A 14,629-nucleotide genomic window follows, 5' to 3' on the forward strand; every position below is an offset into this window, starting at 1 on the left:
AATAATCAATTTTACTGAGAGCTGCAAAGGTCGTATTGTTTAAAAATAAAAGAATCATACAAATATGATGCACCCATGGTACATCAAACTAATTACCTAGCTGGGACATCCCACGCAAACATATTTTCATTGCATTGTGATTTTTTTCCTAGGTTATTTGACCTAAATTTTTTTATTATTTTAATTCTTTATATTTACCTGAATTGGCCGAAAACAAAAGAAGATATTTTGAACAATATCAGTTGCCAAAAACAATAAAACCCCATTGACTTCTATTGTATGAACACAAAACCACAAAGACATTTCTCAAAATATCTTGCATTTACATCCTCTTTTGTGTTCCTCAGAAGATAGAGTCATGTTATAAATGACATTCAAGGGCGAGCAAAAAATGACAATTTTTCTTTTTAGATGAACTTTCCCCTTTATACATATTTACTTCTCATTATTGTATTGCAATAGTGTATTGTGGTAACATGCGTTGTGATCATTTGTTTAATACAACATTTAAATATCACAATTAAAACCTGTCTAGGTGCACTACAGTAAAGGGAATTTCAGAGAGAATAAAATGTGGTAATTATATTAAAAACATCAAAATGGCAATTTTGTAAAAATGTTAAGCAATTAGTTTAAGAAGTGAAATGTGATCTTGGTGTTTACTCAATAATAATTTACATGAAACATTGTAAACAACAGGTCATGTAACCAATGTTTATACAGTTTTCTCTTTTTCTCTCACATAGTAGTTTGTATGGAAATGTTTGGCTCATTATTGATTCTCTCATTCTGGATTTTGTAATTGGAGTTCCTTGAGTTGTCTGTCACAGGTTCTGTCTGAGCTGAACTTGGGATGTTTCCTGCTGTTTTATTTTCTGATTGGTGGGATGCTTCTTTTGATTGGGGCACGATCACGATTTCAACGTGCTCATTGGTTTTCTGTACCGGGGTGACAGTGTACAGCTCTGGTTGGTTGACGCTGCAGCGGCGGTTCAGTGCATGCTGGGTACAAGAGAAGGAGCGTTGTCTGGGCGCGGGTTGAGGATACAGGAAGTGAGGTGTCGCTGCTCGTATGACTTCCTGGGTTATATCCCTTTCTTCGTCCTCTGATGTCACTTCCTGGAGAGTACTGATTGGCCGAGATGGACGACCGAGAATCCTAGGGCTGACCAAAGCTGTTGCTGATTGGTTGGGAGGAGGACGCCAGTTCTGAGGTGAAGTGCACTCTGCTCGGCTCATCTGCCAATCACTGTGGGAAAAAAACGAAATGAAATTTTTCACATTGTCCGTACCGTACATTTAGTTTAGTATGCATTTAACGAAGTATGACTTACTCGGGTGGAGGCGTAGACATCCCCCGGTGACCTATGACCCCTGAAAAAGAGGCGCTCCTTCCAGGAAGACATGTAGGCGACGCTACCCACGGCGAATACACGTAGGTGCGATCGTCCCAGAGCACCTCAGTGTTTGGATCTAGAGGAACCGGCCCCCTTTGAACTCTGTGAGCCAGAAGAAGCTCGAGGACCTGATGATGTAATCCCTCTCGAGCCACATCCAGCGGACGCCGCCCTTTGCAATCCAACAGCTCCTGATTGGCCCCATTGAGGAGCAGGAATCGTGCCGTATCGTAGCAACCGTGGAGGGCCGAGAGAAACAATGCTGTTTCGCCCTATTAGAAAATAACATGTTGGATGATGATCATTGCTTAATTTTTGATGTGGAATATAACTGTATACCAAAGAATGTCCATTATGTACCTTATGATCTTGCAAGTCCACAGCTGCGCCGTAGCGTACGAGAGTCCGGGTCAACGGCAGGTGATTTACTGAACATGCCCAGTGGAGGGCAGATCTCCCTGAATGAAGAGAATACGAGAGAAAAAAAGAAAGCGCGAGAAGGTGTTGACCACACATAGTTAAAAGAGTGATCGGGAAACAGCGTGACGTGTGTGGAGGGGTCCGATAGAAGCGAGTGAAGCCGATGGATTTAGTCGACACCATAGGAAAACAAATGGATTACAGTATGATCATGAAACTATGACATTGATGAAAGTAAAACAGAAGCGTGGAGGGTTAATAACATTCTCTCTATGTGTGCTGAAGTACTTTAACTCTGTTCTGAATCGGATGTGTTTATAAGGGGGGCTGAAGTGAGGTGAGAGAGAGCAGTGGGGAGTTTCAGAAGAACAGAAAAGGTGACAAGAAGAGACACATTACTCCCCAACTGCAGAAGAAACCAAAATGTCTTAAAGCCGCTCCGGTCCTCTGGACACATGAATAAACAGGTCTTTAAATGAAGCAACGCATGTTTCTGGAGGACCAGATGAGCGATTGTGCATGCTTTATGGGATAGTTCATCCAAAAATGAAATAATGAAGTTCTGGATAAACTAATCCTTTAAGTCAGTGGTTCTCAAATTGGTCTTTATCTCATTTTATAAAATGTATAATTCCTGATAATTCTGTGTAATGAAACAGAATAGAAATACAGCTACCAACCAATATAATTTGATTTTTGTTTTTATCATAATAATAACCGCATAATAAGTATAATTATTATTAGTAAGAATACATAATTGTATAGTAACAATAATATAGTGTATAAAATATTTTTTTGATTTTTCTTATTAAATTTTTTGAGATTGTGTTGTGTCATTATTTTTTGCTTTACCAACCAATATCATTTATTCTTATAATTCATAATAATAAAGTGTGAAATATTGTTTTGGTTTAATGACATTTGATTGTTTTGTCATGGATTTCGGGGCTCAAAAAGGGATTCAACCTACACCAGGGCTTCCTCATAGTGTAACGTTTGAGAAGCACTGGATTTATTCAATTTTGAAGACCAGGGCTGAATAAGACTCTCACCCGTGTGATCAGTGTTGTTGACTGGCACTCCGGCTCTGAGGAGCTCCAGAACCACTCGGTCAAGACCACTCCTGACAGCTCGGATCAACACGACAGAGCCATCCGGTCCGCACCACTGCACTGGAGCCGTCTGACACATCACAACAGAGGTAACAAATCATTTACATTTATGCATTTGGAACACGCATTCATCCAAAGTGATGAACTTCAAGATATACAGATTAATGCCAAATAATTCTTTGATCAAATGCATGACAATACACTGTGCATGCTTGTAAAGATCAGTTGCAAGATCAATGTTTTATTGTTGAATCAATGTTAAGTTGGTTATCTCAACATTAATACAAAATATATTTTTCAAATTTTCTATCTAAATTATTAAACTATCTTTGCTGTCTGTGAAATTATGATGTTTCACATGCAGCTTCATATAGTTTAGGTGGTTTTAAATATACACCTATATTGTCAACATTACAACTTTTTAGGGAAAATAATGACTGAATATTAAAAAGAGGGACATTGGAAAAAGAACTAACATTTCTTGGTGGTCTTGGAGGTGGCTGAATTGAGTTTCTTTCCCATCCTCTAGGGGGAGCTACATATGGATAGAAATTGTTACAAGAGGTAAAGAACAGTGTGATGGTACCTGGTCTAACCGAAATAAAAAGATAGATTAGAATACTTCAAGTACTTTTCAGAAAAGTATTTTTCTTCTAAACGAAAAAGTTGACCAATTTAGTCTCAAGTAGTATTGAAATAGTCACTTACGAGTTTACTAGAACTAGTATTCACTACATAAAGTATATCTACAATGAACTTGATTATAACCTAAATTATACTTGACAAAATGTACTTAAAGTATACTTTTTGGTAAGGCTATATGAGAAAGAAGGTATTTGTGATGGTTCCTTCGACTTTAGTCCTTGTTTAAAATGCAATAAAAACTGTAAAGAAATTCTTTAATTCACCTAAAATCAAATGTTTTTCATGTTTTTAATTTTCAGTCTAAATGAAAATCTTTTAAAAAACTTTAATATTCTGTTAAATTTGTTTTAAACATTATACATGAAAAAATCTGTATTTTTTTTTTTAATTTTTAAAAAGTAAAATGATTGTTTTTTTACAGTGACTTGTATAAGTCAATAGCAGTTCAAATTTATAATGTCACAAACTGCCACACTGTCTTATTATTATCTAAGTCTCTTTTCATGTTCACAGATTAAAACAGCATGTGGTTAAGTAAATGATTTCCTTTCATCTTTTTGCATGAATTTATATGTTCCTTAAACTATTTTTTTCTGTCATTGGCATATCGTATACTTGGGATGCAGTTGAGATCTCACCCAGCATTCTTGGTTGCTGATGGTTGACCTGGAAATGTTTTTGGTCTGGTGATCTGTGGTCACAGATCGTCTTGTTGATGTCTTCCATTGAGCTCTGGGTCATGTCAGTGTCACTTCCAATGTCAAGTTCCTTCCTAAGGGGTCTAAAATTAAAATGAGAAAACAGGAAACGGTCAAATAAAACCGTTTCCTCACCCAAATTCTTTTCTCAACTCAAGCTGTTTTATTAAAGCTCACCGCATGCGAATAGAATCCTCGCCGACTGGCTCCTTACGGCTTTTCCCCAAATCATTTCCTTTCTTCTTTTTCTTCAGACTGTCCTTTTCTCTTCTCCCTCTTTTCTCCTGCTGGTCAGCACGTCGAGTCCAGGCCTTGCCGGCGTTGTTGCTGTCTGTCACTGTGGACCTGTGTCGCACACGTTCTCCATCCTCTCGCCTGTGACGTCTTCTCTTTAACCAAAGGAATATCACGGCTATAATCACGGCCACCGCCACCACGAGTCCGGTCACCACAGCAACCACCGGCCACATCCAGGATGGAGAGGCTTTACAAACATAAAGAACACATATCTAAATAATGTTTTTACCATATATATTCCTTACCTTTCGTCTGCAAAGCACAAAAGAAGATATTTTGGAGAATGTTGGTAACTAAACCACATTGAACAACGTTGACTTCCATTACATGAACACAAAACCATAGAGACATTTCTCAAAATATCTTCTTTTGTGTTCCATGGAAGAAAAGAGTTAAACACAGGTTTTGAATAACATGAGGGTGAATAAATGATGTCAGATTCTTTATATTTCGGTGAACTATTCCCTCAAACATGACAGGCCTGAAATTCAGTATTTCTTTAACCCTTTACATACATTCTTGTGCTGTGCAAGTGTGCTATCTTTCAAATAAATGCTGATTTTATTTAACACGTTACTAACATACATGCAAGTGTCCAAATGTGCAAAAGATGATAAAACACACCATTGCGTTCCTCTGGCAGTTTCACCTCCTCTCTGGTTCCGATATCCTCATCCACCCCTCTCACGCTGATTACAGTCGCCTGGATCTCAGGGATCATGGGAAATAGCGGATGGTTCTGTGTCATTATGGCACTCAGGAAGTTTGCAGCCTCAATAGCATATTGGAAACAGGTGGAGGGAAGACGGGAACAAGGCCTGTTATCCAACTGCAGGAATAACACTGACCTGCGGAACAGATAGATGGAGTCAGCAGATACACAGATGCTTGAAATAGGTTATACCTGCATTACAGCTGCTTTCCATTTGAATTACTTTTAAGTTTAGTAGTCTTAATACGGCAAGAGTACTTTTCTTTAAGTGAAATTAAAAGGATTTCGCCAGTGTACTATATGTATATTTCCATTACATGTTGTTACAATAAAATCTTGAACATGGAGATTTATTACCCAGGTAAAAGGGTTATATTTTTAGTAAACATTAAGTACAAATTTGCATTGAAATAGAGCACTTGTGAACTGTAGTTTATTATTGTCATGACTCTCCAGGTGAGACATGGCGTGAGAACCCAAGTGCAGGCAGAGACAAGGCAGATGAAGGTGTTAACAAAGATATTTATTAACAATAAATCAACAAAAAACCCACGATGGGGTAAAACAGGACAGTGATATATATACAACTTTAACGATAAACAAGGACACTGACTAACTTAACTAAGAAAACAAACACTTGATATAAACACTACAAAAACTGAACTTACTAAATACGAAGGGAACAACAGCATGAGACAGAGTATGGGGAACAGCTCAGACGAGGACCAGGTATCACAAACAGGTACAGGTACAATGCACGAGCACAGGACAATGAAACATGAGGACTCTTTATAGGGGAGACAGACAAAGGATCGTTAACGAGCAACAGGTGCTGGGGATTGGCACTAAGGAGAGGCTGACGAGGGACGAGATGTAGGGAACAATGACGAGACACGAGAAAGATCACTCAATCTCACACAAAACCATAGGTTATGCCATGATTCCACTCAAACAACAAGAAATAAACATGGCATGATAGTGGAATCATGACATAAGCCCCCCCTTTAATGAGCACCTCCAGGTGTTCATCAAGGGGTCACTAACGAGACAAGACTGACTGGGAAACAGACAAAAACCAGACAGACAAGGTGAACATGACAAGAGGCATACACGACATAATCACAAATGGGTTGGGGTGAGACAACAGAAATAACAAACAAGGGAGGGGGGGTGGGGACAGACAAGGAAACGTGGGAAGTCCAGAAGGGGTAGGGCTGGGTGGGGATGTACCAGCCCTTGGGGACGCGCCAGGGCGCGGAGCCCCAGGAGGCTTGACAGGGGTAGTCCTGGGGGGAACTGTCCTAGTCCCCTGCAGGACTGTAGGGCTGGACCACGGCTGGGATGCCGGGCTGGACCAGGGTTGGAAGATCGGCTGGGCAGCACGACTTGACGGCGGCTGGGCAGCACGACTTGACGGCGGCCGGGCAGCACGACTTGACGGCGGCCGGGCAGCACGACTTGACGGCGGCCGGGCAGCACGACTTGACGGCGGCCGGGCAGCACGACTTGACGGCGGCCGGGCAGCACGACTTGACGGCGGCCGGGCAGCACGACTTGACGGCGGCCGGGCAGCACGACTTGACGGCGGCCGGGCAGCACGACTTGACGGCGGCCGGGCAGCACGACTTGACGGCGGCCGGGCAGCACGACTTGACGGCGGCCGGGCAGCACGACTTGACGGCGGCCGGGCAGCACGACTTGACGGCGGCCGGGCAGCACGACTTGACGGCGGCCGGGCAGCACGACTTGACGGCGGCCGGGCAGCACGACTTGACGGCGGCCGGGCAGCACGACTTGACGGCGGCCGGGCAGCACGACTTGACGGCGGCCGGGCAGCACGACTTGACGGCGGCCGGGCAGCACGACTTGACGGCGGCCGGGCAGCACGACTTGACGGCGGCCGGGCAGCACGACTTGACGGCGGCCGGGCAGCACGACTTGACGGCGGCCGGGCAGCACGACTTGACGGCGGCCGGGCAGCACGACTTGACGGCGGCCGGGCAGCACGACTTGACGGCGGCCGGGCAGCACGACTTGACGGCGGCCGGGCAGCACGACTTGACGGCGGCCGGGCAGCACGACTTGACGGCGGCCGGGCAGCACGACTTGACGGCGGCCGGGCAGCACGACTTGACGGCGGCCGGGCAGCACGACTTGACGGCGGCCGGGCAGCACGACTTGACGGCGGCCGGGCAGCACGACTTGACGGCGGCCGGGCAGCACGACTTGACGGCGGCCGGGCAGCACGACTTGACGGCGGCCGGGCAGCACGACTTGACGGCGGCCGGGCAGCACGACTTGACGGCGGCCGGGCAGCACGACTTGACGGCGGCCGGGCAGCACGACTTGACGGCGGCTGGGCAGCGACCTCTGGCGGCTGCTGGGCCGGGCTCGGTGCCGGACGGACCGTCACCTTCCCACAGCACCCCCCCAAAAAATATTTGGGGTTTGACACCACCGGACTCGGGACCACAGGACTCGGGACCACCGGACTCGGGACCACCGGACTCGGGACCACCGGACTCGGGACCACCGGACTCGGGACCACCGGACTCGGGACCACCGGACTCGGGACCACCGGACTCGGGACCACCGGACTCGGGACCACCGGACTCGGGACCACCGGACTCGGGACCACAGGACTCGGGACCACAGGACTCGGGACCACAGGACTCGGGACCACAGGACTCGGGACCACAGGACTCGGGACCACAGGACTCGGGACCACAGGACTCGGGACCACAGGACTCGGGACCACAGGACTCGGGACCACAGGACTCGGGACCACAGGACTCGGGACCACAGGACTCGGGACCACAGGACTCGGGACCACAGGACTCGGGACCACAGGACTCGGGACCACAGGACTCGGGACCCCCTGGTTCCCGGCTGACCTCCGCTGTCTCTTCTTTTTCAGCCGAGCCACCCGTCTGGTGGTCGGCTGAAGGAAGGAGGTAAAGGGCAAAGCCGGTTCCGGGTTGGAGGCCTCAGAGGAAGACCCTGAGGAAGTTCTCCTCCCCCGCTTGCCACGGAGACCAGTCGGTGGTGGTGAAGCTGATGCGGTTGAGACGGAGGGCACGGTGATGCCCACAACCCCGACCTGCAGGGTACGACCCTCTGGAATAGCAGCCAGCGGAGATGGATAGCAGGATTGTACTGGGACCCTGGACTCGGACCTGTTCGTGGCATACCGCCACACGACATCGAAGTCCAGCGGTCTCAGCATCCTCATCTCCGCCGGCGACAGAGGATCCCTGAGGCCGCGGCTGAACAACACCGCTAGCTCCGCCTCCCCAAAGACCACCTCCTCTGCGGCATCCAGGAACCTCTCTACGTAGGTCCCCAGATCACCATCTCCTTGGCGGATACCGCAGAGGTGGCGTGCCTGGCGGGACCGCAAGCAGTTCACCTTGGCTGCCTGCTGGGTTCTGTATGGCTCGTGCATTCTGTCATGACTCTCCAGGTGAGACATGGCGTGAGAACCCAAGTGCAGGCAGAGACAAGGCGGATGAAGGTGTTAACAAAGATATTTATTAACAATAAATCAAACAAAAAACCCACGATGGGGTAAAACAGGACAGTGATATATATATAACTTTAACGATAAACAAGGACACTGACTAACTTAACTAAGAAAACAAACACTTGATATAAACACTACAAAAACTGAACTTACTAAATACGAAGGGAACAACAGCATAAGACAAAGTATGGGGAACAGCTCAGACGAGGACCAGGTATCACAAACAGGTACAGGTACAATGCACGAGCACAGGACAATGAAATATGAGGACTCTTTATAGGGGAGACAGACAAAGGATCGTTAACGAGCAACAGGTGCTGGGGATTGGCACTAAGGAGAGGCTGACGAGGGACGAGATGTAGGGAACAATGATGAGACACGAGAAAGATCACTCAATCTCACACAAAACCATAGGTTATGCCATGATTCCACTCAAACAACAAGAAATAAACATGGCATGATAGTGGAATCATGACAATTATAGTGCACTTTTTCTCCTGCGGAGATACAGAGTATTTAACCAGCCGAGTATATGGAATACTTCATTATACTTTTAAATATGTCTCTGTCCAAATTCCCCCACTTACGGTCTTTGCACTTGACCACTTTGCTACTTTCATGACATATTTCCTGTTTATGGCCCTAGTGTTCTAGTGGGCGTGAAGATCCCAAGTGAGCATGTGGTATTTCTAACCCGATGGGACACACTTAGCAAGTGCATACATTTAAACGTTAATTAATGTGGTGTTTTTAATTATGAGAAAAAACAGTTTTACAAAATACATAACTCTGGAGTTGTCACCAATAAAATATGTAACACTACATTTTATTATGAAATGATATGTAATTTCGAACTATGTAGTCAAATCATGATTCATATCCAGAACATGATGCATGATGGGATACAACTCTGAAGCGGTATTCAAGCTAGTGTGGGTTTAGTGTGCGTTAAGCTCACTGCCCTTTGCCATTTTTAAGACATTGGACACACTTGCGCTCTTCCTTCCTGTCACGTGCATGTGCTCTCAAGCGGCCAAGACCGCAAGTGGTGGTATTTGGATGCAGCCTATGTCTCCATCAAAAGATTCAGTGCAAGAAACCTAAATTCAAAAAGATTTCATTGGGATGTTTACTTAAGATTAAATTTAAGTCTGAGTGGCTTTTGGTGAAGATATTCGTATAATAAAGTATTCTATACCAACTTCTTGTATTTGTGTTTAGTCTTTTGGTCAAGTAGCCAACTAAATATTAATTTAAAAGTATACTAATAGCACACTCGAATAAGTTTCTTTTGTGTCTCGAATCATGTAGAGAGAAGAACCAAATTGCAGGCAGCAGCGGTGAAGGGTTAACAAAGAGGATTTATTAACATAAAACAAAGATCCACGATGGGGTTTAAACATGAAAACAGTGTGAAAGGATAAGCAGACAGGACGTAGACTAACTAACACTAGACTAAACAACACTAGACTAAACAACACTAGACTACACAACACTTGTCATAAACTATACTAAACACTTACTAGACTTGACTTGGAAAATCCACAGTGATATATGAACCATTATCCAAAGTGGACAAGCGAAACATGCACAGAAGCACAGAGGTACAAGCACAACGAACGAGCACGGGACAATAGACAGGAGGGCTTTTAAAATGGGAGCAAATCAAGAGGTGGCAGGTGCGGGCATGAAATCGGGTGAACGGGTCGTCGGCTGCAGCGGCTGGGAGACCTGCTTGGGCGCCGCGCTGCACTGGCTGGGACGTTGGCTGCACTGGGTGGGACGGACCCGGCGCTGATCTCTGTTGCATCTTTTTCTTGAGCCGAGCCATCAGATTGGTGGTTGGCTGAAGAAATGAGGTGAAAGGCGCGGCTGGCTAGGAGTTGGAAGCCTCCGACGATGACCCCCAGGATTCTCTCCTCCCTCTCTTTCCACAAAGGCCGGCTGGTGGTGGAGATACTGCAGGGGGTGAGGCAGATGGTAATGAGTTCCCCAAGGTGAGGGTGCCCACAACACAGTCCTCCGGGATGGACACCAGACCGGAACGAGAGGAGTCTGGTCGACGCTGCAATCGTTCCACCAGCTGTGGGAAAGGCTGATAGACCAACTCCTCCCTCTTCTGAAAAGATGGGGGGTCGTCCATCCCAGCCAACATGTAGGCACAAACTAACACGTCGGGGATGAAGGCCCTCCTGGCCTCGACCTCCCCTAGCATAGACCCGCAGAGGACAAAGGCACTGGGCCGGGAACCGGCCACCACCTGCGTGTATTTGAGATCACCTTCCACCACTCGTGGGTTAGAGGTGCAAGGCCACTGGGGAGTCATTGCGCAGTCCATGGCTGCCTGCTGGGTTCAGTAAGGCTCGTTCGTTCTGTCATGCATCGTAGAGAGAAGAGCCCAATTGCAGGCAGCAGCGGTGAGGGGTTAACAAAGAGGATATATTAACATAAAACAAAGACCCACGATGGGGTTTAGAAGCACAGGGGTACAAGCACAACAAATGAGCACAGGACAATAGACAGGAGGGCTTTTAAAATGGAGCAAATCAAGAGGGGACAGGTGCGGGGCATGAAATCATTAACAATCACTAACAAGGAAGACAAGAGGGCTGTAACAAAGACGAGACCGGAGAGAGCATATGGAACGCCAATTGGGTCAAAATTTCTCTCTCCACATAAAACAAGAGATCCTGCCATGATTCTGCCACAAGACCAAGAAACCTTCGCATCATGACACTTTTGGGTTAACCAATGAGGAGTTAATTTGCAAAAACAGATAATTCTGTTTTTAAATTAAAAAAAAATCACATACTTTTATTGTTTATTCCAATTAATATCAGTAAAAAAACCCAATACAAACAAAAACTTGAGTTTTTAAATACTGAAGGTGCTTGGTTTAGGTCAGAGAGGATGGCTGGCAAGTAAATAACATCACCTACCCATCACTGTCATAGGATGGAGGTTGAGCGTATAGGTCAGCCAGCTGTAGAGTGTCCATTGTAAGAAGGTCATTGGTGACTTGGAACGGTGCCATTCCTCTGAATTTGACGCTGGTCTGAAGCACCGTGCTTACGGCCCATAACAGAGAGCTGTTTTGGAAATGGCCCTTCTGGAATGGAATTTTAGTGTGCAGTATGAAGCTGCCTTTGGCCCAGATAGGGTACTGGTTTCTGTAGCAGTCCGAACCGTCCCATCCACAGGGGGCGGTGTTACAACCCTGCTCACAGTGGCTGTTGTCATAGTGATCTCGGCAGTACTGAATATAACCTGCACTGTATGAGAGAAAAAACTTGTTTTGTTTTTGTTCTCCAAAAAATCAATACTGAACATGCTGCACCATGCAAAAATGCACCGTGAATATTATTCCTTTACAGCAATTTGATAAAAATCTAAATTCTGTCATTATTGTTTCACTCATTTTTCCTCTGCGGAACACAAAAGTTGTTTTAAAGATTGCTGGATACTAAAAAATATTGACCCCACCATTGGTTTTCATTTTGTGGACACAAAACCACTGAAATATTGATCAAAATATCTTCTTTTGTGTTTCAGAGAAGAAAGAGTCATATATAGGTTTTCAACAACATCGTTCAGTTCTATATTGGAGTGAAATATAAAAAACAGATATATTTTCTAAGACAAAAAGTTACACAGTGAGTGTATTCAGTTTTTGTAAAAAAACACTCTGACATACACATATTTAGTATGTAGTATGTATTATGATCATCTCTTACGTGCAGGTGCCTTTGTCTTTGAGGCAGTCAAATCCATCTCTCAAGCACGCAGAACTTGAGCATTCCTGGTCACACGCTCCGTTGGCAAACTTGGCCTGGCAAGCTTTTCCTGCCGCGCAGCTGACGTAAGGATCACTAGGAGAGGCTTTTTCAGAGAAAGCAATAAGGATCTCAAGAACAAAAAATTATTTGGTCAGATTTCACCCCTTTTCAACTTATATTTAGAGAAGAAAATTTAACTTATGTGGATCGTAAAGTCCCACAGACTTGAAATATTTAACGGTTTCTCTGTACCAGCAGTAGACTTCATCACAAACACAACCCTTTGCTCTTTCTTCAAATCCAGGATTCATTTGGGTTAAATTAGATCTGATCATGATCAAGCAGACATGTGTTACTAAACATATTAAACGTTTTGTCCAAAAGGTAATGCTGACTATTGGTGTTGTATTGCTGAAGTTTGGCACAGTTGTTCACTTAATGATTTTAAAGTCATGGGTATCCACTTAATTTCAATGTTAAGTTCACTTCTTTCAGTTATTTGATGGTGTTGAAGCTCAATTTGAGCTTCCAGTTTTATTCTGGCCTGCTGGGGGCGGGTCTTTGACCTTCTAGGAGAAACAGGATACTAAGGCCATGACATAAACAGGAAGTTGCCATAAAGATGAACAGCAACAGGAAATGGAGCAGAATGGAGTGGATGAATGTTGAAGGGCTTTATTGTAGCAACGAGAGATGCAATGAAGTGAGACAATGGGTTTTGCAGGTGTGCGAATGAAAACATTTCACCATTCCGAACAAAATGGCCACAAACAATATGAAACAGGATCCGTCCGGATTACTAAATGTTTTAGTTTCACGTTATTTTTCAATTTTGGGAAGGAATCCATATACTGTGAGTAAAAACGTAATGGGAATCAACATTGGAAATCAGGTCTTTCCTAAACCTGCAAACAAAGTTTTAAGGCTTTTGAAAAATAAAAGAGTTATGACAAAATGAGGAAATATGAAAGATTCTGCGCTTTTGTAGATAAATAAATACATTTTAATGGAAAAAAAATATTGAAAACCAAAAATACTGTGAACGAAGTTTCAAGAGCTTTGAAAATTTTTGAAATTATGACTTAAAATGAGGGAATGTTAAAGATTCCATTTTATAATGTTAAATTCCATAATTCTATGGTTATACAGTGTCATCTATAACATGTTTTGTACAGCACTTTGGTCGGTGAGACCTAAAGCTAAATGTGCTTTATAAAAAAACTTGTTTTTTACAAAACGTCACATTTCCTTCTTTTCACCGAAGCAACCAAACATCTTTTTAAAGCTTTCTCAAATAGTCATATTTTTTTAGACCACTTTGGAGAGTAGTATGCTGCTAAACACACTGCTGAAGGTATGCAAACAGTGGCTTGGGTTTAAATCCATATACCCTCTATGTATGATGCCTAAGTCATGTATCGCAAAAAAAATCCTTCAAGTATAGGTCTTCAGAACACCAGGAGTTATGATTAGTCCATGTCCATCTATTATTTCAATCATCTGAAGCATTTCCTTCGAGCACAGGCAAGTGAAGTTGACTCACCTTGAGATAATCTGCCAAGGGACCATATGAGGAAGGTTAATCTCACAGTCAGCTGCATGATAGGCCACTCGGATAAATGAAAGTCTGTTCCTCCTCTTTTGATGTTACACACCATCACCATCCTCTTGAATATGAATCACAACCAGGTGCCTTCTCATTCGTGGCCGTTTCTTGTTGGTTGGTTTCCCCGATGGATGCAGCGTTATCAGAGATTTTCTGTGACCCGTGTGAACGTTCATGTCTACACCCTTAAAAGCTCCCTCCCCAAATTTGTCCCTCATTCTTTTTCAGAAGCACTGCGGATATCTGGACGACTTCCTGCCACTGTGTGGAAAAGAATAGGAGAAAATGTGTGTGGGAATATGAAAGGTCATTAATATCGCAGGAGTTTGACCTATTCAAGACTGCTAAATGAATTGTGTTGAAGGAAATTTGACAAGACAATTGAACAATGCCACACAAAAAAAAATTCTCTTCCTCGTGGTCAGACCAGACGTGTCTAATTT

At 44.3% G+C, this 14,629-nt stretch overlaps 1 protein-coding gene across 1 annotated transcript; it reads right to left on the reverse strand.

Annotated features, from left to right (window-relative positions):
* Nucleotides 1–49: 49 nt before the first annotated feature.
* Nucleotides 50–14,337, reverse strand: notchl (notch receptor, like). The gene is made up of 11 exons (XM_056762039.1): nt 14,124–14,337; nt 12,539–12,683; nt 11,744–12,076; nt 5,194–5,417; nt 4,450–4,756; nt 4,213–4,355; nt 3,406–3,464; nt 2,870–2,999; nt 1,758–1,855; nt 1,335–1,669; nt 50–1,249 (listed from the first exon to the last, which is right to left on the reverse strand). The coding sequence occupies exons 1-11, from the start codon at nt 14,242–14,244 to the stop codon at nt 739–741; spliced, it is 2,406 nt and encodes an 801-aa protein (XP_056618017.1). The 5' UTR covers nt 14,245–14,337; the 3' UTR covers nt 50–738.
* Between the last annotated feature and the right edge of the window lie 292 nt (nt 14,338–14,629).

Source organism: Triplophysa dalaica, chromosome 12 (assembly GCF_015846415.1).
Source record: "Triplophysa dalaica isolate WHDGS20190420 chromosome 12, ASM1584641v1, whole genome shotgun sequence".
NCBI classification, from domain to species: Eukaryota; Metazoa; Chordata; class Actinopteri; order Cypriniformes; family Nemacheilidae; genus Triplophysa; species Triplophysa dalaica.

What these genes read in the sequence shown, in the direction of transcription:
- notchl (XM_056762039.1), bottom strand. Translation starts at nt 14,244, where the DNA reads ATGGTGATGGTGTGTAACATCAAAAGAGGAGGAACAGACTTTCATTTA. An exon ending in CCATCCTATGACAGTGATGG is followed by an intron (nt 5,418 to 11,743) that starts GTAGGTGATGTT and finishes TCTGTTCCGCAG; the next exon opens with GTCAGTGTTATTCCTGCAGT. An exon ending in CTCCAAGACCACCAAGAAAT is followed by an intron (nt 3,000 to 3,405) that starts GTTAGTTCTTTT and finishes GTGATGTGTCAG; the next exon opens with ACGGCTCCAGTGCAGTGGTG.